Source organism: Camelus bactrianus, chromosome X (genome assembly GCF_048773025.1).
Source record: "Camelus bactrianus isolate YW-2024 breed Bactrian camel chromosome X, ASM4877302v1, whole genome shotgun sequence".
Lineage (NCBI taxonomy): Eukaryota > Metazoa > Chordata > Mammalia > Artiodactyla > Camelidae > Camelus > Camelus bactrianus.
The window spans coordinates 86,974,409-86,998,487 of NC_133575.1; the positions used below are offsets into that span (position 1 = coordinate 86,974,409).

The window sequence follows — 24,079 nt, forward strand, 5'->3', positions numbered from 1 at the left end:
AAACTCCTTCTAAGTGGAGGCACTGGGACTCCAGCCCAAGGCTGGCAGACTCCAAGGCCCATCTTCTCTGTTGTCTTCCAGATAAGCAATTTAAAATGCACTCTTCAGTTGACCCAGTACATTAGACTGATTTCAACTTTTAGAAGAATGTGGTGGTAATCTTATCTATATTCCAGAGATCTCTCTTTTTTTTAATGAGACAATTAATATAACTTACGGAGCAACTCGTATACCAGGTACCACACTAAGCATTTTATGTACTTCATCTCATGCAACTTTCATGACAATCATTTTGCAGGTAAGGATACTGAGGCTCAGAATGTTGAGGAGACTTGGCCAAGATCATAAAGCTAGGAAGTGGCATGGTGAACTCCAAACCCAGGGCTGTCTGATTCCAGAGCCTGTATCTTTATGCTATAATGCGCTGCACTGGGAAAAATAAACAGGGCCCTCTTTCTGATTCGGCTAGTCTCTGTCAGCCAACAGCTCTGTCTCCTTCCCACGGCCTGTGTCCAGAGCCGGGTACCACTCAGGCTTTTAGGCATCTGTGCCTTAGGCATCTTCCTCAGTCCAGAACTCTTGCCCTGACACCTCCACCTAACAGAAGCCTGCTCATTGGTAAAGGATAGTCAGATGTCCCTCCTCAAAAAAAATTTTTGGCCACTCCCTATCCCAGGTGGAATGAATTGCTCTTGTCTTTCTGCTCTGACCTGGATTAGAGTACCCTTTATCCTACCTTCCAGTAGAGTTTAGCTCATGATTGACCTGTCTCCTCCACTAGATTCCCGGACCCTTGTGGGCAGGTACCAAGTCTGTTCATCTCTAGCTCCGCAGTGACTTACACACAGTGATTTCGTAGATCAATACGTGTTTGTGAGCTGATCAAAGGACTGGCTGAGGGATGCCTAGAATGAATGGATAAATGGGGGGCTAGATACTGATGTGGTCACACAGGTTGTCCATCTAGACTAGACTGATCAGGGGAGTCTGGAATCCCCTGGGCTCACTTTACTAGGCTGTAAACATAGGAGACCTATCATAGGGTCCAGGCGATAAGTGCTCAAGGCCAACTCCAGGCTCATTCTGTGGTCTCTACTTTGGAATTCACCTTTAAGAGGCCAGTCTGTCCAGGATTGTGTATATAACACCTTTGCATTCACAGGAGAAAGGTCTTCCTTGCCTCCCACGTGAACATAGGATTTGTCCCACCAAACCACTTCCCTCTGGCGCTGAGAGAGTCCTGCAGGAGCGTATGCTCTGTGGAGACAGATGGTGAGGTCAGGAAGTGTCTTTAAAAAAAAATACTGGTTGGGGAGGAGGGTATAGCTCAAGTGGTAGAGTGCATGCTTAGCATACACAAGGTTCTGGGTTCAGTCCCCAGGATCCCCTCTAAAAATAAATAAATAAATAAGTCTCTGTTAAAAAAAAATACTGTTTATTGAGGCCACCATGCCGTGGATGGTCAACCACTTTATCTCATTTTATTTTGTGATCTTTGCAACAACCTTCTGAGGGAGGTCTGTTGTCCCTATTTTGTAGCTGAAGAAACCAAGACCAAGTGAAACATCTTGCCTAAGGTCACAAAACCAAGCAAGTGGTGGAGGCAGGACCCAGGCTCAGGTCTGTCTGTCCCCAAAGCCTGGCATCTTAACAGAAAAATACATGGGAGAAAAGTAGACTCCCCTCCCCCAGAAAACTGGAAGAATTAGATTTATAAAATGATGAATTCCATATTTAAGGTAAAATATTTCTAAATTATTGTTCACTTTTAATCCCGGGAAATCATGGGCAAAAACGGCAGAAGGAATCAGGGATGGAAATGGACAATTCCTCTATCAGATACTGCCCCGAATTCCCCCTGGTCAGCCCCCTGTCACATGCACAGCGTGAGGATGCTTAGAGAGCATTCATCCCGGTCTGCTCATTTTATAACTGAGATGCATGAAGCTCCAAGGTGTCAATGTCTTTCTAATGGTCACACAAGAAACTGATAATAGAATGGACACCTAGAATTCTGATCTGCCAAATTCTAGCCTAGTTTTCTTTCTGCTAAGTCAGCCTACCTTATGCAGTCAGTCAACACACGTTTATAGGTTACTCAGGAAAATGTGGGGAGGAAGTGGAACATTACTATACTCTGAACTAGAAGAGGTGACAAATGTTTCCCTCACCACTCATCCTTATGCAGGTGCAAGTAAAACTTGGGGAAGAAATCTTTGGTAGGAGAGCTGGGTAATGTTGGGATCCCCTGTGGCATTGGGGGCCTGAGTGGAGCTACCTCCTCCCTGGGGGTCTGTGACTCCTGTGACTCTGGAGAGATAGAGGTGGCTGCCAGGGGCCAGAAAGTGCCCCAGAGGAATACCAGGAGTGGGCCTCACGAGCCTTTGCTCCTGGCCAGCTCTCAGCTGAAGGGTCCAAGGCAGAGGAGCCCTCCCAGCCGCCTTCTGGCCCTGAGGGTTAAGGAGGTGAGATTAAAAGCACCCGTGGACTGCTGGGGGTCGAGGAGGAGTGACGGCAGAGCACAGGAGGCTGAGCCTCCACCCCCTCCACCTGCAGACACTGTGGCTGGAGGGCGTGCATGGGTTGTAAGGTCAGACTGTGAAGTCACGGATGGAGCAGGAGCAGGAGGCCAGGGAGGAGCTGATGGGGGTGATTCTGGAAGGAGAAGCAAGTCAAGGCAGGTTCTGGGTGTGGCAGCCCAGGGAAGGCTGCAGTGGGCTTCTTGCAGTGCCTGGCTTCTACCCCTCCCTCAGTGCCTCAGCCTGGAGGGCGGGGGACCCCGGTGTCCCTGTTGTCGCTACTGAACAGGCCATCAACTGCTCCCATAATTAGAGCCCCAACCGCCCTCTCCCCTCGGGACCACACAGCGCAGGGTTCTGTGTGAAACCTCTGGGTCTGTGAATCCTACCAGGCTTCCTGCAAATCTAGCTGAGTCCCCTGCCCGGTCGTCGTGCCCTCCCCTGCCACCCACACACAGAGAAAGCTCTGTGCTTTCTCTCCTCCACACACCATCTCCCATGCAGCACACCCTGTCCTCTCACCCCTATTCCCTTCCTGACAAACTCCCTCAGGTTCTCAGATCTGCAATGAGCATTCATTTCTTCTTGACCCCAAATTTCCTTCCTGTTCCCTGGCTCCCCAATCATCTCTCATACTACTCTGTCTGCTCCCAGACCATTCTGGGGTGGGAGAGTTTGGAGTCCTTGCACTGTCTCTTCCCTCTAGTATAGTGGTTGTGAACCAGGGACGATTATACCCTCCTCCCAGGAGACATATGGCAATGTCTATAGCTATTTTTGTTTGTCATAGCTGGGTAGGTCACAGTTTGTGCTGCTGGTTTTGAGCGAGTAGAGGCTAGGGTTCTGCTAAACATTGTATGATGCACAGGGCAGGAACCTCTGGCAAAGAATTATCTGGCCCAGAATTTCAATAGTATGTAGATTGAGAACCCCAGCTCTGTTATATAGCTACAGGTCTACAAGGTTAAGCTTGGAAACTGCCAGGTACAGAGCCTTTTGGTGCTAAACTTCCAGGAACAGCTACTCTTTCTGTTCCTCAATTAGGAGAGGGGGGCGGGGTGTTGCCATGAAACAGCTACAACATCGTCAGGAATCTACAAAAAGAGAGGCAAAGAGATTCCCCACTCCCTAAATTTACTACCAACTTTTAGAGAAAAGTACTGGACTATAACTGTTGAATGCTGTACTGTGTCTACAGGAGAGTGCCACATTTCAGAAAGGGAATAGCAGCTTATTATTTCAGCAGTTTATCAAATGCAAAATTTCATGTAGTGAAGACTGAATACAGTAAGGTTTTGGAGCCCTCCTTCCCAAATTTGATTTTTTTCAATCCTCAACCTTCTTTGAATATTAGAATATTTGGGGGGTCAGAAAAACACTGAAGAGGTGGCTCTGTGCAGAAAAACTAACTGCCTTTGTTTTTATTTTTTATTTTTCTGTTTTTTTTTCCTTGGTGGGGGGTAATTTGGTTTATTGGTTTATTTATTTATTTTTATGGAGGTACTGGGGATTGAACCCAGGACCTCGTGCATGCTAAGCACGTGCTCTACCACTGAGCTATACCCTCCCTCCTTGTTTTTACTTTTTAAATTGAAGTATAGTTGATTTACAGTGTTTCAGGTACACAGCAAAATGACTCAGCTATATATACATATATATGTGTGTTCGTGTGTGCATGTATATTCTTTTTCAGATTCTTTTCCACTATAGGTTATTACAAGATATTGGACATATAGTTCCCTGTGCTGTACAAGAGGTCCCTGCTGTTTATCTGTTTTATATATAGTAGTGTCTATCTCGTAATCTCAAATTCCTAATTTATCCCTTTCCCCTTTGGTAACCATAAGTTTGTTTTCTGTGTCGGTGAGCTCACTGCCTTTGTTAATTTAAGTTTGATGAATTCTTTCTTAAGAGCGTGCCTGTTTCTCAGAAACTGGCCCAAAGAGTTGCTTGTTTCCTTAGAACTGAGTTTCCTGGGACTCTGTTTCTAAACTGAGCAATGAAAATGCTCACCAACAGATTTGATTGGTCAGTCTAACCTCTTTTTTCCACTCTTGCCAGTTTCTTCCCCCTGCACCCAGGTGTCTTCAGCATGGGGGAACAGAACCACTCTCCCGGGAAGGAACTTCAGCACTGGACACGAGCAGAGGCTCCAGGAAAGAAAAGCTGGCCCTCCCAGGCCTATGCCCTCGGGGCCGTTTCCAACTTTATGTCTACTTTTCTGACCTTTCCTATCTATAAGGTTGTGTTCCGGCAACAGATCCATGCCGTGGCGGTGTCGGAGGCTGTGCGACAGCTTTGGCATGAAGGCCCTCAATACTTCTACCGGGGAATCTACCCGCCTCTTCTCTCCAAGACGTTGCAAGGGACTCTGCTGTTTGGGACTTACGATAGCCTGCTCTGCTCTCTCTCCCCTGTTGGGCCACACTCCCTGGGACACCGCTGGGCTGCAGGGCTCATGTCTGGGGTGGTGGAGGCTGTGGCCCTCAGCCCCTTTGAGAGGGTGCAAAATGTGCTTCAGGATGGTCGCAAGCAAGCTCGCTTTCCCAGCACCTTCAGCATTCTCAAGGAATTCCACTCTTACGGGCTCTGGGGGCGGCTGTCGCTGGGTTACTATCGAGGTTTCTGGCCTGTCCTTCTCAGGAACAGCCTGGGGAGTGCTCTGTATTTCTCCTTTAAGGACCCCATCCAGGAGGGCTTGGCAAAGCAAGGCCTGCCCCATTGGGTGCCTGCCTTGGTGTCTGGGAGTATCAATGGAACAATCACCTGCCTGGTTCTGTATCCTCTAATCGTGCTAGTTGCCAATATGCAGTCCCATATTGGCTGGCAGAGCATGCCAAGTCTGTGGGCCTCTGTCCAGGACGTGTGGGACACTCGGGGCCGAAAGCTGTTCCTGATCTACCGTGGGGGTTCCCTGGTCATCCTAAGGTCCAGCGTGACATGGGGCCTCACCACTGCTATCCATGACTTCCTGCTGAGGAGGTTTCATTCCAGGAAAGAGCTGCAAGACTGACTAGCTGTAGGAAGTGTGGCCTTGGCAATTTTGTTATTCTAAGCCTTCTTGGGTTGGTTTAAATAGCTTACTTCTTTGACTTGGTCACCTAATACAGCTATTCCTTAACATCTTTGAACTGTCAGTGCACTGGAGAAGTTCCCAACTACCAACCTGTTGGACAAAGACAAAGCCCAACAGGGTTCCTTGGTTAGAAAGAGAAATTTACCCCAGTCTATCCACAGCTGCGATGGCCTCAGACCCAGGAAACCTTTAAGTAACTCAGAACCCAGATGGAATGTCATTCCTTTAAGGAATTCCTTGACAATAAGAGGAAATTCTAAAAGATGCCTTTAATTAGGCACTGTGAGTTCTGGGGCCCCTCCAGTTGGCCGCCGGACCAAACTGGACGGAGGACCAGGAATTCCAATTTCAGAGAACTAAGCTTGACTCGTAGGACGGGGATTTCATAGACTTTCTCAGATGGCTGCATTTTCACGACATTGTTCCCTGCTCCTACCACCACCACTCCCACTTCTCAAGGCTGTGGGTTGAGAAGTTTCAGGATAGCAGTTGTGGCTGGAAATCCTAAATTAGACTTGCCTCAACTGATCAGGTGCCACAAGAACTTGTGGGGCTGGAGGTGGGAGTGGGAAGAAGTGTGGTCCCTGGATGGATAGAAAGAATAGACTTTGAAAGAAGAGGTTTAGTTGCATGCAGCATAGAACATTCTGTAGATTGCTTGGTGTTAAATGCTGGGATGTTTTTGATAGCAAGGCAATAATAATATTGCCTAGAAACATTTGAGTTTCCCTCAGAAATACGAAACTTGAATGAGTGTATCTCTTCATAAATAATTTCATATTTTCTTGTTGGGGATAAATATGGTTACTAGGACATAAATGTAAGATCTGAAATCTTAGCCTGTCATTCAGAGCCATTTAAAATATGGTCCCCATCAAACTTGTAGCATTTTACCATACCACTCCCACTTACATGGATCCCATACAGCAGCCAAACTGGACTATTAGTTCTCTCCCCAAGCATGCCACTAACTTTTTCATGGCCATGCTTTTTTGACCCACACTATTTTCTCCACCTGCAGTACCCATTCTCCACATGCCAGTCTGCAAAATCCTTCCAGTTCCTCAAAGTCCAGCTCAGATGCCACCTTCTCTAAGGAGCGTCTCCTGATGGCCCCCAACTGAATGTGATGTTAGTGTCTTGTGATGCCCATCGCCATTAGCCCCTCATACATAGCACTGATTCCATTATGTCACTGATCTCATGTGATCCTGTGTTCTTGATGTTCTTCAATACCTCCTACTAGACTGTAAAACTCCTTGAAAGCAGGGATTCTTCTACGCAGTTTTAAATCTCCCATGGTGCCTAGGTGCTCAATAATGTTGGCTGAATTACTGAATTGATTATCAAGCTGTGATATGGTCTTTATCCTCAGGGTGCTGTCCCTTGTACATGAAGATAATGTTATTGATTCACTGTCATCAAAACACCTGCCTTTGGGGTGTCCTTTTTGTTTTATCAGTGAGTTTACTTTTGTGTGCTAATGATAATGATGCTGATGATAATAACAACAATAATTAAACAATGATTTTCAACTGACACATCTGATGAGTTTGTGTTATTGATGTTTACTGTTAGCAACACTGGAACTGGAACTGAAATTTCACAGAGACACATTGCCCAACTCTCTGATTTGTTTCAACTCTGGAATTTTGAGGATTTCCAAGGTGGCATATGTTGCAGTTTTGCTTTTATGGATTATATCATGCAATGACCTCCACTTGTACCTCTTTACCAAACCAAAATTGTCATTTATATATCTTAGCAGTGAGAATTCCTCACTGAATAGCACAGCAATTGAAGACATAGCTCCAGGTGATCTGCGATCAGAAAGCCTTTGCCAGCAAGATCAAGAGAAAATGACTGGTCCAGAACAGCTGCAGATGAGTACCCACGTGCAGACCTGGACAGGTTGGGACAGACAATACTCTCTGCTTGGGGATTCAAGGATGGGGAGCAATAAATCCGCATAAGGGAAGAAAAAAATCAAAGAACAGCTAGTTATATTTCAAGGCCAGCTCTCAGAATGAAGGAAATGTTTACAAAAAATCATTACTCAGCTAATGGCTTTGGTTTTTAAGCTGGAAAGAAGGGGATAAACTTGAAATCAATAAAATGAGGTAATAAATACCTCTGTCTGTTTAAAATTTATAAAATGTAAAATTTAACACTAAAATTAGTTGTTATAAAAGTTGAAGAAAAAGAATAAAAATCCCTGTATAAGCCCCGTGTAATTTTGTCTAAATATAAACTACATCAGCTTTCTAAAGCTCAAGGTGAAATAATAAATAAGTAATGTATTATGACTATTACTGTAATTATATGGTTTATTAAGACTTAATTTTGCTTTCAACATTTATTTTTAAACATTAGATAGCATTATAATGTAACTACATGTTTCCAATAACTGCATATAGTATAGTATATTGAAGTTAATAAAATAATGTTATACAGGAGACAAAAAGCTTGATTTAAAAGGTGAAATTTTCCTAAAAGAATAATGTAAAAAATACTGTATTTCTCTATTCTGTTCACTCTCCAGTGTTCTCTCTGTTTCTTTCATACTATCTTCCTTTTCCTCAAATCTTCAACACTCCACCCCCATCCTCAATCGCAGTTGGAGACCTTACCTTCTATTACTCTAGGAACAGAGAAGTATTCAGAAGAGAACTGCCAGTTAAAAGAATATTTATAAAGCTATCGCCCATATAATGACCACCCAAGACCAGAAATGGGACACCTTGATGCCCCTCACACCCTACTCCTCCTGCACCCCAGGGCCCCCACTGATGACATTCCTCCACCCATCCACCCATCCCAGAGGTAACCCCAATCCTGACTATTATGATATCATTTCTTTACCATTCGTTATAGGTTTATCTTCCATACAGGCATCCCTAAACAACACAGTTTTGTTTTACAGATATTTGAACTTTATACACTTTATGTATTTGCAATTGTGACTGTCTTCTTTCCCTTCACATTATTTGTGAGATTCATCCATGTTTTTGCAGGTAGTTGTAGTTATTTTGTTTTTCTAAATTGTGATAAATTTACTTCAAAAAAGTGTTTTCTGGAGAAGTTTCAGGTTCACAGCAAATTTGAGAGGAAGTTATGGAGAGTTCCCATATATCCCCTGTTCCCACACGTACATAGCCTCTCCCATTATCAACATCCCCCACCAGAGTGGTACATTTGCTACGATTGCTGAAATTATATTGCTACATCATTGTCACCCAAAGTCTGTAGTTTACCTTAGGGTTCACTCTTAGTGTTGTATATTCTGTGGGTTTGGACAAATGTATAAGGACATGTTTCCACCATTATAGTATCATACAGAGTAATTTCACTGCCCTTCAAATCCTCTGTGCTCTGCCTAGTCATCCCCCTGCCCCACCTCTGGCAACCATTTATATTTTACCATCTTCATAGTTTTGCCTTTTCCAGAATGTCATACAGTATGTAGCCTTTCCAGATCAGCTTTTTTCACTTAGTAAGGTGCATATAAGGTTGTTCCATGTCTTTCTGTGGCTTGAAAGCTCATTTCTTTTTAGTGCTGAATAATATTCCATCATCAGGATTTATCACAGTTTATTTATACCTTCACCTACTGAAGGACATCTGGGTTGCTTCCAAGTTTTGGTAGTTATGAATAAAGCTGTTATAAACCTCTGTGTGTAGGTTTTTGTGCAGACATGTTTTTAACTCCTTTGGGTAAATACCAAGGAACACAATTGCTGGACCATATAGAAAGCATACGGTTTAGTTTTGTAAGAAACTGCGAAACTGCCTTCCAAAGTGGCTGTACCATTTTGCATTCCCGCCAGCGATGAATGAGAGTTCCTGCTGCTCGACATCCTTGTCAGCATTTGATGTTAGTGTTCCAAATTTTGGGCATTCTAATAGCTGTATTAGAGGTATCTCACTGCTATTTGGTTATTTCCCTTTTATTTTTGTATGCACTGTTGTATGAATATACCACAAATTATCCATGATAACTTTGAGGGGCATTCTGATTTTTTCCCATTTTTGACTGTTACAAAACAGGGCTACCATGAGTTATAAAACAGGGCTACCATGAATATTCTTGGTAGAGTGTATAAATACAGATACCTCTAGGATATTTACCTAAGAGTGGAATGGCTCGTTTATAGGGTATGGGCATCTTCAACGTTACTAGATGATGCTTAATTTTTTTCTTTAAATTTCTTTTGGGGGGGGTTGGTAATTAGGTCTATTTATTTATTTTTAGAGGAGGTACCAGGGATTGAACCCAGGACCTCATGCATGCTAAGCATGTGCTCTACCACTTGAGCTATACCCTCCCCCTAAATTTTTCTAATTACTAACTTTTCCTAATGTTGTTTACCAATTTACGCTCTTACTAGGAGTCTGACAGTTTCCATTGCTCCACCTGCTGGCAATATTTGGTATTATCAAACTTCAAAATTTTTGCCAATCTGGTGGGTGTAAAATGGCCTCTCATAATTTGATTTTCCTGATTACTAATGATGTTGAGCATCTTTTCATATGCCTACTGGACATTAAGATTTATTATTTTGTGAAGTATTTATTCAAGACATTTGGCAAGTTTTTTTTTCTGTTGGGTAGTGTGCCTTTAAAAAAATAATTTGTAGGTGTTATTTATATAGTTTAACGTTAGTCCTTTGTTCTTTATATATGTTGCATATATCTTTCTCCAGTTTGTCTCTTATTTTTGATCATTTCTTGATGATTTCTTTCAATAAACAGAAGTTCTTAATTATAATATAGTCTAAAGTTACCAATCTTTTCTTCTTTAGGCATAGTGCTTTTTTGTGTCTTTTCAAAGAAATCCTTCCCTACCCAACATCATGAAAATATTCACCTATATTAACATTTAAATTTTCTATAGTTTTGCCTTTTACACTTAAGTCTTTAATATATTTGGAGTTAATTTTTGTGTAGAGTGATAGAATAGATGCCCAATTTCATTTTTCTCCTTACAAATACCCAGTTGCCCCATGTCATTTGTTGAAAAAGCTCTCTTTGCCCCACTCATTCACACTGCCAATTCTGTCAAATATCAAGTGTTCATGTGTTCTTAGGACTATTTGTGGCTTCTCCGTTCTGTTCTACGGGTCTGTTTGTCTAATCTTTTTCCAATATGATATTGCCTTAATTACTATAGCTTTGTAATGAGCCTTGATATCTGATAGGGAAAGTCTTCCCACCTCATTCTGTTCTCATCAAGAGTTTCTTAACTGTTCTTATCAATATCTACAAAAATACATGCTGAGATTTTATTTTCTACAAAAATTAATGTTGAGATTTTAATTTTAGCAAAAGTAACTGTTGAACTTTAATGTAAGCAAAAATAATGGTTGAGACTCTAATTTTAATGTTTCTCAAAGTTTCAAAATATTTTACATAGAGTCTAACATATCTTTTGTTGGATTTTTGTTAGTTGCTGAATTTTTAAAAGTTGCTAACAGTAAAGAGAATTCTCAGGAATGGGATCATAATAGGTTTCTTATAGGTAATGCTCTTCTGTTTTGTTTTAAGAGAGAATATATATCTGTTTTAAGAAGTCTATTTATATGTGTTTCTCCCTCATATTGACATAGTCAATGTAATATATTATATATTGATTAATATACTATTATCGATAAAGATGCCAACAATTCATCAGGCTTTCAAAAAATGAACAGTTCACCTTAAACAAAATACTATGTTAATGGAGAGGAATTGTGGGATGGAGCACAGAAAAGCTCAAAATGTCTGTATCTAACTGCTTCCTTGACATTTCCACTAAAATATCTTATAGGAATCCCAGAGTTAATATGCATCCTGCTGTTCCAACCATAGAGGACGACTGGGTATTCCCCGAGTGTGCCCTACATTTCCTTTTCTTCTTATTTTTCTCTCTGCATGCAATTCCATTTCTTCCCTCACCAAATGATACCTATCTCTTATAACACAATTCAAATATCATTTCCTCTATGCAGGCATCCCCAACTATCCCACGTAGAATTAGATTTAACTTCTTTTCCACTCTCCCCTGGTATTTAGTACCCTTGATGTAGCACTTACAATCATAGAAGTCATAGAATCATAATGTTAGACTTGGAAATAATCTTGGTGACCATGGTCCAACATCCTCATGCTATGGAGGGCCAGAGAGAATCTGCCTTCCCTTATGATTATTTGTGTACATATTTTATATCCGTTACCTGCAGGTCACTGCGGGTAGAGGTAGGATCTTATTCATCTTTGTGTTCTCCATGATACCTAATACAATCCATTACACATTGTGGATATACAGTGAGTGTGTTTTGATTGACTTGAGAATTAATACCAGAGGGATGGATGAAACAGAGTTACCACTCATAAGAATTACTATATATTGAATGCATGCTCTGTGCCTGGTACTATATGAAAGCGTCACAAGAATTATCTAATTTATCATACACTACATTATTCCATATGAGTAGCTAAACGAGTGACATGTAAAAAGGATATAGAATTCAACAACCAATTAGAAAATTCAGTAGAAAAAATAACTCATTCACAGTAGCCCCAAAATCTATAAGGCAGTTAAGAAGATAGCTAACAAAGATGAACAAACCATTATGCATAAAAGTATAAAATTGTACTAAAGGAAATTTTTAAAAATACCTGAAAGTAAAGAAATATACTTGTCAAGACCTGCACAGGGTTGGGGATTTTACCTATATACAAGCTAAGACATTAGCCTGCAGTGTTTTAATGGATTTTAGCATAAGATATGAGAATCTTGGGTGAGAGACAAAGGGCTTTATTGTTGACAACAAAAGCAGTAGCCAGAGCTTCATGTTGGTTTGTCTGTTCCTAATGTCCCCCCAAGTCCCACAGGGATGATGTAAAGGACCCTTATGGATGGCTGCACACACAGTGGATTGTATTACAGGAGAGGAACAATGAGTTTGGAGGTTCCATTGATTTTATGGAAAGTAGAAGTAAGCCTGCTCTTTGTCTATGGGGAGATACTTCCTCATCCCTCACGGTTCCCCACTGCAAACATGACCCTAAGAAATGATTCAGATAAACAGTCGTCAAGGACTGGCATGTTGGCACACTCAGCAAGAACATGGAGAGATGCTCAGGGCCAATGGTGGACTGTCTCTCCCAACAATACTGTATTTATGTATGGGAAGACTTCATGTCAGTAAGTTAGCAATTCATCTCAAATTAATCCGTAAATCATTCCAATCAAAATATTAACAGGCCCATTTTTTTTGTGGAATTTCACAAATCGATTACAAAATTGGAAAAGGCACATATGGCAAATTGGTTTATGAAAAGTGTGACACAGCAAAAGAGTGGAGAAAAGATGGACAATGTAATAAATATGATTGACAACTGGCCTTCCTTAAAAATATCTAGATCCACGCCTTATACAAAATAAATTCCAGATATAAGAGAGACCTAAAGTACACAACCAAATTTAAACCAGTTAAAAGTGTAGACAAAAATCATAATGTCCTCAGAGTAGAGAAGAATTTCCCGAACAAAACATAACAACACAAGTTTTGAAGGAGGACTGATACATTTGATTCCATGAAAACTATATAGTAAAAGACATAAGAAGCAAAGTTAAGGTCAAAAGGCAAGCAGTAATTGGCTCCTAAAACGGAGCATATGCATGTCCTATGACCAGCAGCTCCTCTTGGTATATGCCCAAGAAAAGTGCATATGTATATTCATTAAAAGGCATAAGTGTGCTCATAACAGCACTATTTGTAATACCCCCAAATGGGAAAACCCAAATGTCCATCAACAGCAGAATGAATAAATTGTAGTATATTCATACATTGGAACCCGGTACATAAAGGAGAACACATGACAACACACATAGCAATATGGATGAATCTTATAAACCTAATGTTGAGCAAAAAAAGCCAGACACAGAAGAATATGTACTCAATGATTCCATTTACTTAAAATACAAAAGAGACAAAACTAATTTTCAGAACAGGGGTTACCATTCTTGGTCACAGTCACTGAAAGGGTACACAAGAGAGGCTTCTAGGGGGACTGGTGGTGTTTCCAGTCTTGATCTGGAGGCTGATTATGTGGGTGTCTTCATTTTGTTCACATTCATCAAGATGTACACTTAAGATACGTCTATTTTTCTGTATGTATATGATACTTAAACAAAACCTTTTGAAAACCTGCCTACTAAGGATACTTTCTTATACGTGGCTTTTACCAGTAGAGTTACATGTGTACCAAAAGTCATTTTTTCCTTCAGATTTATTCCAGTTCTACTTGTTGTAAGCCACCAAAATAGGAATGCAGAAAAACTTTTGCAAAATATATTACAGACCAATAATTAGAATATAGAATATGTAAAGCACCCATCAGAAGCAATAGTAAAAGGACAAACAAAAGAAAAACGGGTAAAGGATATCAAAAGGTAATTCATAGAAGAGGAAATATGTATGGCCAGAAAACATAAAAAGATGCTCATCTCATGAAATACTCTGGGAAAAGAAGATTCAAATACTAGAGAGATACTCATTTTCACCCATTAGACTGGTAAAAAGAAATCTAAAAATACTTATTTGTAAGAATGTGAGGGAAGTGGGGACTTTTCTACAGTTGATACATGTGTAAATTTGTGCAGTTACTGTGGCAAGCTATTTTGCAATGTCTGGAGAGGTTGAAGATGCACATAATCTGTCATTTAGCAATTTCACTTCTAGGGAACATGTTTATAGAATAATAGGAAGCTATAAAAAGACTATTAATTGCAGCATTGTTTATAATAGAAAAAAAGCAACTTAAATGTCCACAAGAATGGAAATGCATAAGTAAACTATTCATATAATGGACTACTATATATCAATTAAAATGGATGTACATATGTTGCAGTATGAACATGGATAAATCTAAAAAACCATAATGTTGGGTGAAAAAAATCAAGTTGTAGATAATTACACACAATGTGATATAATTTATTGTGATGCAAAAATCACGAGAAAATCATTCATTTAACAGATCTTCATTTTGTGCACAATTCTAGGTACTTGGAATCAGTGAACAAAACAGAGAGCTTTGCCTTCATGGACTTTACATTCCATGGGGGAAGACTGAAATAAAGCAATAAGCATAGCAAGTAAATAAGTTGTATAGTGTGTTAGTGATGAAAGCAGAGCAAGGTAAGGCAGGTAGGACAGGGATGGGCAGGTTGCAGTATTAAATAGCATAGTTTAGGTGGGCCTCAATGAAATGAGCCTTGAAGGAGGTGAAAGAGTTTAAATAAATGGATAACTTGGAAAAGAGCTCTCCTTGCACAGGGACATTACAAAGGCCCTATGGCAACAGTGAGCCTAGCTTGTCTGATGAACAGTAAGGAGAATACAGACTGGACAGAGTGAGTGAGGAAGAGAGCAGGTAGGGAGGTGAGAGGTATAGTGGAAAGATGGAAAATGTAGGGCTTTTGTAGGGACTTTGGCTCTCACTCTAAGTGGAACTGGGTATCTTTTCAGGATTTTAAGCAGAGAAGTACAAGAATTTGATTTATATTTTTAAATGATCACTTAATTTTTTTGTGTAGAGAGTGTACCATAGAGGATCAGGGATAAAAACAGAGAGATCTGTTAGAAAGCTATTTCAGTTATCAGATGAGAGATAATGGTGGATTAGATCTTATATGTAGCAATGGGTATGGTGAGAAGTGGTTGGATTTTGAATACATTCTGAGGTTGAATCAAAATGATTTCTTGATAGATTGAATGTGCAGTGGGAGAGAAAGGGAAGAACTCAAGATAATGTCAGGATTTTGGCCCTGAGCATATGAACTGATAGAACTGCCATCAATTGAGGTGGGAATGGCCATAAGAGAAGCAGGTTTGGGGGAAAAAATTAGGAAGTCAATCTGGGACATTTTGAGTTTGAGATGTCCATTAGACATCTGAGAAGAGGTGCTGAGTAGGCAATTGGATATATTAGACTGCAGTTTGGGATACAGATCTGATCTGCAGACATGAATTTAGGAGTTGTCAGTATAGAAATGGTTTTACAGCATTGGACTGGAAGAGATAACCAAGGGAGTGTAGAAATGAGAACAAGGACTGAGCCCAGGGGCACTCCCATTTTAAGAGGTCTGGGAGGAGAGGAGGAGCCAGTAATAGGGACTGAGAAGGAGCAGTGAGTGAGGTCAGAGGAAACCAGGAGAGTGTGGGATCCTGGAAGCCAAGTGAAGAAAATGAACTGAGCAGGAGGGGCTCATTGGCTGTGCCAGTGCTGCTGATAGGTCAAGTAAGACAAGTACTAAGAACTGACCACTGGATTGAGCAATGTGGAATTTATTCATGACCTTGACAAGAGCAATTTCAGTGGAGCAGTGGAGGTGGGGCGCTGATGGGAATGTATTCAAATGAGAATAGGAGGAGAAAATTTGGAAACAGTGAATAAGACAAATATTACAAAAGGGTGAAGTAGTCCAAGTGGATGTCTGAGGGATGAATGTTCATGAAAGTGGAACAGATATTAAAAAGGCCCTTGGAAGCAGTGAGTGTGACTTGTCTGAGGAACAGGAAAGAGGCCATAGTTGGAGCAGAGTGAGTGAGGTGGAGAGCACACAGAGAGGGTAGGGGCTAGGAAAAGAAGGTTTTGTGAGGCTCCCTCTGGACACCAGATTGATGTAGGTAGAAGGCCTAAGGGAATGTGGTCTTAGACCAGGAACCCTGATTCAAACAATGTCTTCAAATATTCATGTTCAAATATTACACATGGTGATGTAGATTACATATATCTGTAAAAGAGATTTGCTTCAAAGGGGAGTAAAGAAATGGGATGATAGCAAGTGTGGAAAGTGGAATTAAGAGAATATATATAGAATAATCCATATATAATGATGAGAATGTATTTATATGAAGATAAGAAACAACAGCATGAAGGTATCCTGACAGAAACAACGTGGTAGAGAGCACAACATCGATGATGTTGGAGATAAGCGGGCGAGAGATGGTAGAGAGAGATTGTGAGAGAAAATGATCTATAGATCTTCCTCAATTTACGATAGGATTACATCTGGATAAACCCATTGTAAGTTGAAAATATTGTAAGTCAAAAATGCATTAAATACACCTAACCTATCAAACATCATAGTTTAGCCTAGCCTGCCTTAAACGTGCTCAAACACTTACATTAATTAGCCTACAGTTAAGCAAAATCATCTAACACAAAACTTGTTTTATAACACAGTGTTTAATATCTCATGTCATTTATTGAATGCTGTACTGAAAGTGAGAAACAGAATGTTCGAATAGGTACAGAATGATTGGAAGTGTGTTGGTATCAGTCGTTCACCCCGTGATCACGTGGCTGACTGGGAGCTGCGGCTCTCTGCTGCTGTCCAGCATCACGAGAGAGTGTCATACCACATACCGCTAGCCCGCAGAGAGATCAAAATTCAAAAGTTTGTGGTTGTGTATTCCTCCAGTCAGGTTTACCTGTGTGGGTTCAGGTTCTTTGAAGTGTATTTGGACTTAGCTAGAGTTATGATTTTGCCAGGGAAGCAATACAAAGTGAGAGAGGGGCAGGAGAGTGGAGGGTATATGACAATGAGTGATTGTAAAGACTGAGCATGACATTTGAGCTAGGGAAGGAGGAAAGAGAAGACAATAAAGGAAAGAGAGATGGTGAAATCTGGTAAGACCAATGGTCTGGAGATTCTGGCGAGGCTCAAAGAGAGTGGGGACTGGGTACCAAAGGGAGTGATCTGGAAAAAGAGGAGAAGATAGTCATAGAAAGGGATGTTTGAAATTGAGATTATAGAGGGGTTGCCATAATTGCTATGACAAGGGCTATGATATGGCCATGAGAGTGAGTAGCTGAGTTGGGGTCGGGGTCAAGGTCAATGTCATGGAGGAGAAACGTTCAAGGAACTGAGGGAGCCAGTGTATCAGAATGATCATTCTTGAACTCACCAGGAATTAAGACAGGACTACTACCATTTGGAGTGACTTAGTTTCAGGAGCTAAAATCTTTGAGAAATAAAGGAGGGGAACAGTGAAGTTGGTAGATGATCACAATGAAGGCTAGTTGGTGACATAGCTGTCAGAAGCTGGAGGTTTTCAGGGATGTGGGAGAAGGATGTTCTATAGGCAGCAATGAGAAGCATGGAAAACATTTACTGGAACTTCAGGCTCTGTGGTACAATGGTTCTGGGAGAGAAAAATCATCTCTTCCTCTTGACTGGACTTCAGGAGACATAGAGTCCTCAGGGAAGAGCCTGGCTTCTGTTAGGACAAGACAATGAAGGGCACATTCAGAGAAGAGAGTGAGGATACAGAAGAATTATTAAGGTCAAATTGCATTTTAGGAGTAGGGAAGGGGTGTGAGAAGTAAACTAAAGAGAGAATGTGGTCATAGCCTTATGAAAATTAGAATGTAGGAGTTAGGGGTGTCATGGGGATCTTAGGGTTCTTGTGGTGACTGGCACAAATGGGGATAAACATAATTATTAGATAAGTTCTAAGGGATTTGAGGCAGATAGACTGAAGATAGACTTTGAAGTTTGGGCTAGGGAGGGGGAGGTGGGTGTGGAGGACTTCCTGTCGACCCCAAGTGATGTGGAAATTCAGTCTCAGACCTGGAGCACTGGTCCACAAAATGCTCCATATTGCTCCTGGAAACAGATCACACCAATCTGTAATGATAGAAAAATGGGCTGAAAACTACATATCACATTCAGGACAGGAATAACTCTGGGGAAGTGGGAGGGGAATGGAAATGGAGTGAAGGTCAAGGAAATCTCAACTTTTCTGCAACGTTTTTATTCCTAAAAAAATAAAAGAGCAAAGTAAATATACCTAAATATTAACAACATCTAAATCTCAGTGGTGGAAACACTGGTGTTTGTTATATTTAATGCCTGGAATGTTGTAGGTACTCAATGAATATTCTTTGTTGAACAAGTATGCCTTTCTGTTTTAAAAGTTCCTCCAGAAAACAAATACAACTCTGAAGTTAGCACAACATGCTAGAAGAGTATAGAAAAGGGATTGGGGAGAGGTGGGAAGGCCTGAGAAATCCTTGAGAGAGTGATTGCTGATCTATATGGATTTCTAGCACCATATGTGAGCCATATGGAGAATATGGGGTGCAGGCTAAAGACATAGCCCTATCTCCATTTTACCTCAACGCTCCATGGTTCTGGGTGAATATCCAGAAGATGACCTTGAAGATTTGTTCTTTCAGGTGGAGTCTCACTGGATCCTCACTTTTCTCTCCCAACATAGACACTGGGTGGTGCTGCTGTCCAAAAATTCCACTGTATCATGAATTTACTACTTCAATCTAAAGATGGGCATTTATCTAAGTGTCAACTGTAGGCCAAGCAAAGGGCTCAGGTTTGGAGATATAAAGATGAATAGCCTCTGTAGATTATCCTCTGATTACCTCAAACTGACTGTTATCATGTTCAGTGGCTGTAAAACTAGAAAATGTGACATTTACATAGGAGCGCACCACTGTCACAGAAATGCCCAGCTGTGGGGGTGAATGACCCCGAACCACCCATCCTCTCTATGAGCACCCCTCCTCCACGACCTGGCCGAGGATTAGAACAGACAACACTGAGCACCAAATCACTGGTGGTCACCGCGTACTTAGGTTCCTTTGGCTATAAAAAGCCGAGAGTATCTGATTACCGCGCCTTCAGCTTGGCTCTCGGAGCTTCAGACGTTCAAAGGTAACTGGGCAGGATATGCCTGTTTATTTCAGAGTCCCCTATTATCGTGGAGGAGTGATATACTTGGGAGGAAGAGAAGTGGGCCCTCAGGGCGAAAGTAGTGGGAGAGGCAGGGGAGGTAGGTCAGTGACTGGTCCCCGGGCAAATCCGAGAGGGCTTGGGTGGGGTCTGGGGAGGCGGATCTCGAATGATGTTATCAACACCCTGTTACAAGGGTGAGGTCCTGAGTATCCCGGAGAAGGTGGACTCAGGCTAGCAAGGTTAAAGCGGTGGGAGGGGCGAGGAGGCGGGTCTGGGATCCCTTGGCCAATGGGAGACGACTCGGGCGGGGTCTTCCACGCAACTTAACTTCAGGGTTCCGCGCGGGAAGGCTAACCTCGTCCTGCGTGCGGAGCAGTCTCAGCGCAGCCGTCGGCCTGTCCCTGGTCTTCAAGCCTTCGGGTGAGGACGCGCGGCCCCGCCGGAGCCAGAGGACTATGGGGACAGGCGGGCCCAGAGGCCGCGGGGCTGGGGTGTCGGGCCTTCTGGAATTGGGGGGGGGGTTGGGACTGGCGATTGGAATCTGCACTCCTGGCGAGTCCGCGTCTTTGTCTTCGCAGCGCCGCCTTCTGCGCGCGATGCGCAGTCCTCCCGGGTGGGTGCCTGGAAGGTCCGAGTTGGGAGCCCCCAGAGCGACGGGTCCGTTGTGGCTGCAGGACCGAGGCTGCGAAGACGAGGAGTTTGGGGCCGCCCGGAACGGGCCCTCTGGGGCTGGCCCTCCTCCCCCTCCCCCACTGTAGCTGTTAGGCTGGGCGCCCGACAATGATGATAGTTATTTAAAAATGTAAGCAAATTGCTGCTAACCAAGTGGCTGATGCGCCCATCTCTTTTATTATTTATTTGAAGTCGCTGTTTCCCCGCCTCTGGAGATTGGCGGCTGATCGCTCATCACAGGAGGGTCTTAGGGTAACCTCGACGGGAAGGAGGCATATTCGCGACGTCTGGCTGCTTGGGGGCCTCTTTATTCTAGTCTGGGCACTAGATGTCTTACCCCACCAGGGTGGGTGGGGCCAGGTCCGCTTTCCGGTCTCAGGGGTCTCCTGTTGTCTCTTCTGGACAAATCGGGAATGATCACTGGGCACCTCATCTCCCAGCCTCGCCCTTTGAGGATAAAGCGTTGTGAAATAAAAATTATCTCTATTTGGTTTATCCCCTTCTGCTGAAGTGCTGAGTCTGATCATAATTAGCTGGCCCTTCTTACAATGTTTACAAACCAGTGCTACAGGGAGCTACTGAGAAGTGTAATTAGTTACGACGAGATTAAATCCCCTCCTTCTCTTATTGCAGCTCCTTAATCTACTGTCTTTGGGCAGATGAAATGAATACAGAGTGAAGGTGCTCAAATAGTGCTTTTTCCTGTTACAAATTCATTAGCTGGTTAAATCCAGTCTTTACGTCTCCTTTTACTTCTATATGCTCTTGTGCTTCTGTCACCTACATTTGACCTTCAGTGTGATTTTTAAGAGTCAGACATATTGACTCTGGGTTTTAGAGCATCTTGGTTTCTAGTGCATCCTGATTCAGTGGCTATCGGAAATGGGGTACTTATGTGGAATTCAAAGCATTTTGATAAAATCGTGACTTTTTAAAATGTGTGCTGTTTTCTTGTTGAAAATCAGCAGATAAAATACACATTGATATTAAATGTGAGAATTTTTGGCTGTGATCCATTAGTATGATAATAGTTCTGTCAGTTGGGTTTAAAATTTTTTTCAGTGTTTCTTTTAGTCAAGATGAGTGATAAGCCAGATTTGTCTGAAGTGGAGAAGTTTGACAGGTCAAAACTGAAGAAAACTAATACTGAAGAAAAAAATACCCTCCCCTCAAAGGAAAGTAAGTCATGGAGTGGGGGTTTCTAGTGGAGAAAAGGAAAGGTGAACATTCATATGTTCAGTAAATAAACTCTTCTAGTAAATTTTGCCACAAAGTAAGCGATAATTATGTAGCCACTGAATTTAATGAACAGTTAAAAATATCAATCATCTTTTTTTCTTTTTTTTGTTTTTTAATTTAATTTAATTTAATTCATTTCAAATAGTCATCATCTTACTTGGGTTATGTAAGTGGTTCTTACACGATAGACACAAGCAGTGATGAGGGGATGAAAAACTATTTGCTTGATGGAAAATCACTAAAAAATCACATTACGACCAATTTTGGAATATTAGACTTAGCATTAGAAAAACCTTAGTTTTGTCCATTTTATGGTTACTTGGAATTTTCTGCATCTAGCAATTTGGGCCCATGATCTCATTCCTGAAGAACCACACAAAATCTGCAGATTTGGCTTTCTGCACTTGGGGCTCCCAGACTCAAGGGATCAGTTTCGTCTTTGAGAGTTACAGCCTGATGGGGAAACTCCCAAGCATATTCACAAAACCGAGGGGCACTTTTTTTTTTATCATGTTGGTGTTATTTGAGAGTTCCTAATTTAGTCACAATTGTCTGAAAGGGTATAACTTCCTAATTATATAGTGATAGATAAATCTGAGGAAAATGCTTCACTTGCTCTTCAGTCTCAGAATATTCTATGGAAAAAATGGCAACAACCTAACTCTAAGTCTGAAAAGGAAAATAAGACACAGTTGATGTAGATTCTAGTGAATGTTCTGGTGGTTAACACACACACACACACACACACACACACACACACGAGGATTTATGGTTAGAGCCTTGGCATTCTAAATTTAAAGCAGGTATGGTAGCCTTCAATGACTTGGCAAAGAGTGGCAAAGAGCTCTTTTGGAAGAAACTGAACTTAATCTTATGAAAATACCATTTTAATGATTGTTTATGTTTGGTTTTTTTTCCCAGCTATCCAGCAGGAGAAAGAGTGTGTTCAGACATCATAAAATGGGGATCTCCTCCCAAGAACAAATTTCAACATTGCCTGAATGTCTTGGTTTTAGGCTTGTTTTTTGTAAACCTATGTGTTTGTAGAGATTTTAGGCATCTTCTGATGTTTTCTCATCCATAATCCCTGGCTAAGAGGTCAGAGATAACCAATGTTCCCTTACTTTCATTTTTAAACTTTCCATTTTTGAACATTCCAGCTGGCTGATGCTGTCAGTAATCTCACCACTGATGACCTTTGTGTGTGTAGTCCTTGCATCCCTAAAGGATAAGTCACTTGTAACTTTCTACACCGGATGTCTCTAGTGTTCCATAACCTTCATGAAGTGACATGCATTTGCAGCTTCTCACAGTTTATTTTCATTTCTAATGTAGCAATAAAATAATAAACATAATCATTTTGGACTCCTGCGGTGGTCCATTCTTGGTGGTCTTCTAGGGACTGAAAGTACACAAGGCTACTCTTTTCAGCCAAACAAAATGGTTGAAGGAAAGCCACTTTATCAGATTAGTCACATGGAAAAGGCTCCTCTCTGTCCAGGTCCAGTGGGTCCTGACTTGCTTTTTTTCCATAGTTGGAATCATAGAATTTGAGAACCTTGGGAGGGGAGGTAATGTGGACTAGTCCCCTTATCTTGGAGTTGAGGAAATGAAAACAATGTGGTCTGAAGTGATCTTTTAAGGTGAGTAAGGATTGGGATTTAAACTGGGTTCCCTTGTTTTCTGAAAAGTGTTTTTCAACTTAACGAGAGGAGACAGACACCCACTGTTGGGGTTGAATCGGGAAGGGGGCAGGAAGCACTTGCTAACACCCAATGTGCTAAGCACATTACGTCATCTATCGAGCATAAACTCAGATACCTAATGCCAGCTAATGACCTGCAGCACTGAACCTTTTGTCTGGTTCTTCTGAACAGAATCCACTGTCTTATGAACCAAGCATTTTTGATGTTTGTGGTAAGCACAAGGCATACGTATAAATGGGAGTGTCCCAATCCCTGCCTCTATACAATATTTTATTACTTTCGATTTATAAAAAAATCAATCACTTATAATCCCACCAATTAGAAGTGTTGGCATTTGGGTGTATAACCTTCTAGACTGTGGTCTATTAATATCCAAGTATACCTCAGAGATATTGTGGGTTTGGTTCCAGACCACTGCAATAAAGCGAATAGTGAAATAAAGTGGGTCACAAATTTTTTGGTTTCCCAATGCATGTAAAAGTTACATTTACACTACACAGTTGACCCTTGAATGACACAGATTTTAACTGCATGGGTCCAATTTTGTGCAGATTTTTTCAATAAATATATTGGAAAAATTTTTTGAGATTTGCCATAACTTGAAAAAACACAGATAAACCAAGTAGCTTAGAAATATCAATAAATTAAGAAAAAGATTTGCTATGAATGTATAAAATATGTAGGTGTAGCGTAGAAAATGTGTTAATCAACTGTTTATGTGATTGGCAAGGTTTCCAGTAAACAGTAGGCTACTGGGAGTTAAGTTTTAGGGGAGTCAATAGTTATACGTGGATTTCAGACTGTGCAGGGGGTCAGCATCCCTAACTCCTGCATTGTTCAAGGTCATCTGTACTGTAGTCTGTTAAGTGTGCAGTAGCATTATGTCTAAAAAATGTACATACCCTAATTTAAAAACATCTTATTGGCCCCTCTCTCTCCCTCTTCAGAGAGGGCCCACATTCTGTCTATGGAGTGTGTACCTACTTTTAATCTGAGCACCCAACCCCCACAGCTTGTGGCCTTTCTCTTGCCTTTCAATGTATCCCTTTGAATAAATCTACCTTTGCTCAAAAAAAAAAACCCCACCTTATTGCTAAAAAAATGCTACCTATTATCTGAGCCT

General features: G+C 41.5%; 1 protein-coding gene, 1 long non-coding RNA gene and 1 other non-coding gene across 6 annotated transcripts in view; 2 read left to right on the top strand and 1 right to left on the bottom strand.

The window, feature by feature from the left end:
* Nucleotides 1–7,138, top strand: part of LOC105075858 (solute carrier family 25 member 53) — a 38,376-nt gene extending 31,238 nt beyond the window's left edge. For all 3 annotated transcript variants that reach the window (XR_012504793.1, XR_012504794.1, XR_012504795.1), the window contains one exon: nucleotides 4,581–7,138. This is a non-coding gene — a long non-coding RNA (solute carrier family 25 member 53). The remainder of the gene's footprint in view (nucleotides 1–4,580) is intronic.
* On the bottom strand, nucleotides 4,015–4,087 carry TRNAA-AGC (transfer RNA alanine (anticodon AGC)). Its single transcript has one exon. It is a non-coding gene; the product is annotated as a tRNA-Ala (tRNA).
* A 12,324-nt stretch (nucleotides 7,139–19,462) lies between the features above and the next one.
* LOC105075856 (thymosin beta-15A) lies at nucleotides 19,463–22,598 on the top strand. 2 transcript variants are annotated; one of them, XM_074359246.1, is made up of 3 exons: nucleotides 19,463–19,759; nucleotides 21,074–21,190; nucleotides 22,172–22,598. In XM_074359246.1, the coding sequence occupies exons 2-3, from the start codon at nucleotides 21,091–21,093 to the stop codon at nucleotides 22,207–22,209; spliced, it is 138 nt and encodes a 45-aa protein (XP_074215347.1). In that variant the 5' UTR covers nucleotides 19,463–19,759; nucleotides 21,074–21,090; the 3' UTR covers nucleotides 22,210–22,598. The 2 variants fall into 2 exon arrangements, with proteins under 2 accessions (XP_074215347.1, XP_074215348.1); XM_074359247.1 differs by lacking the exon at nucleotides 19,463–19,759 and having other exon boundaries at nucleotides 19,822–21,190.
* Nucleotides 22,599–24,079: the final 1,481 nt, after the last annotated feature.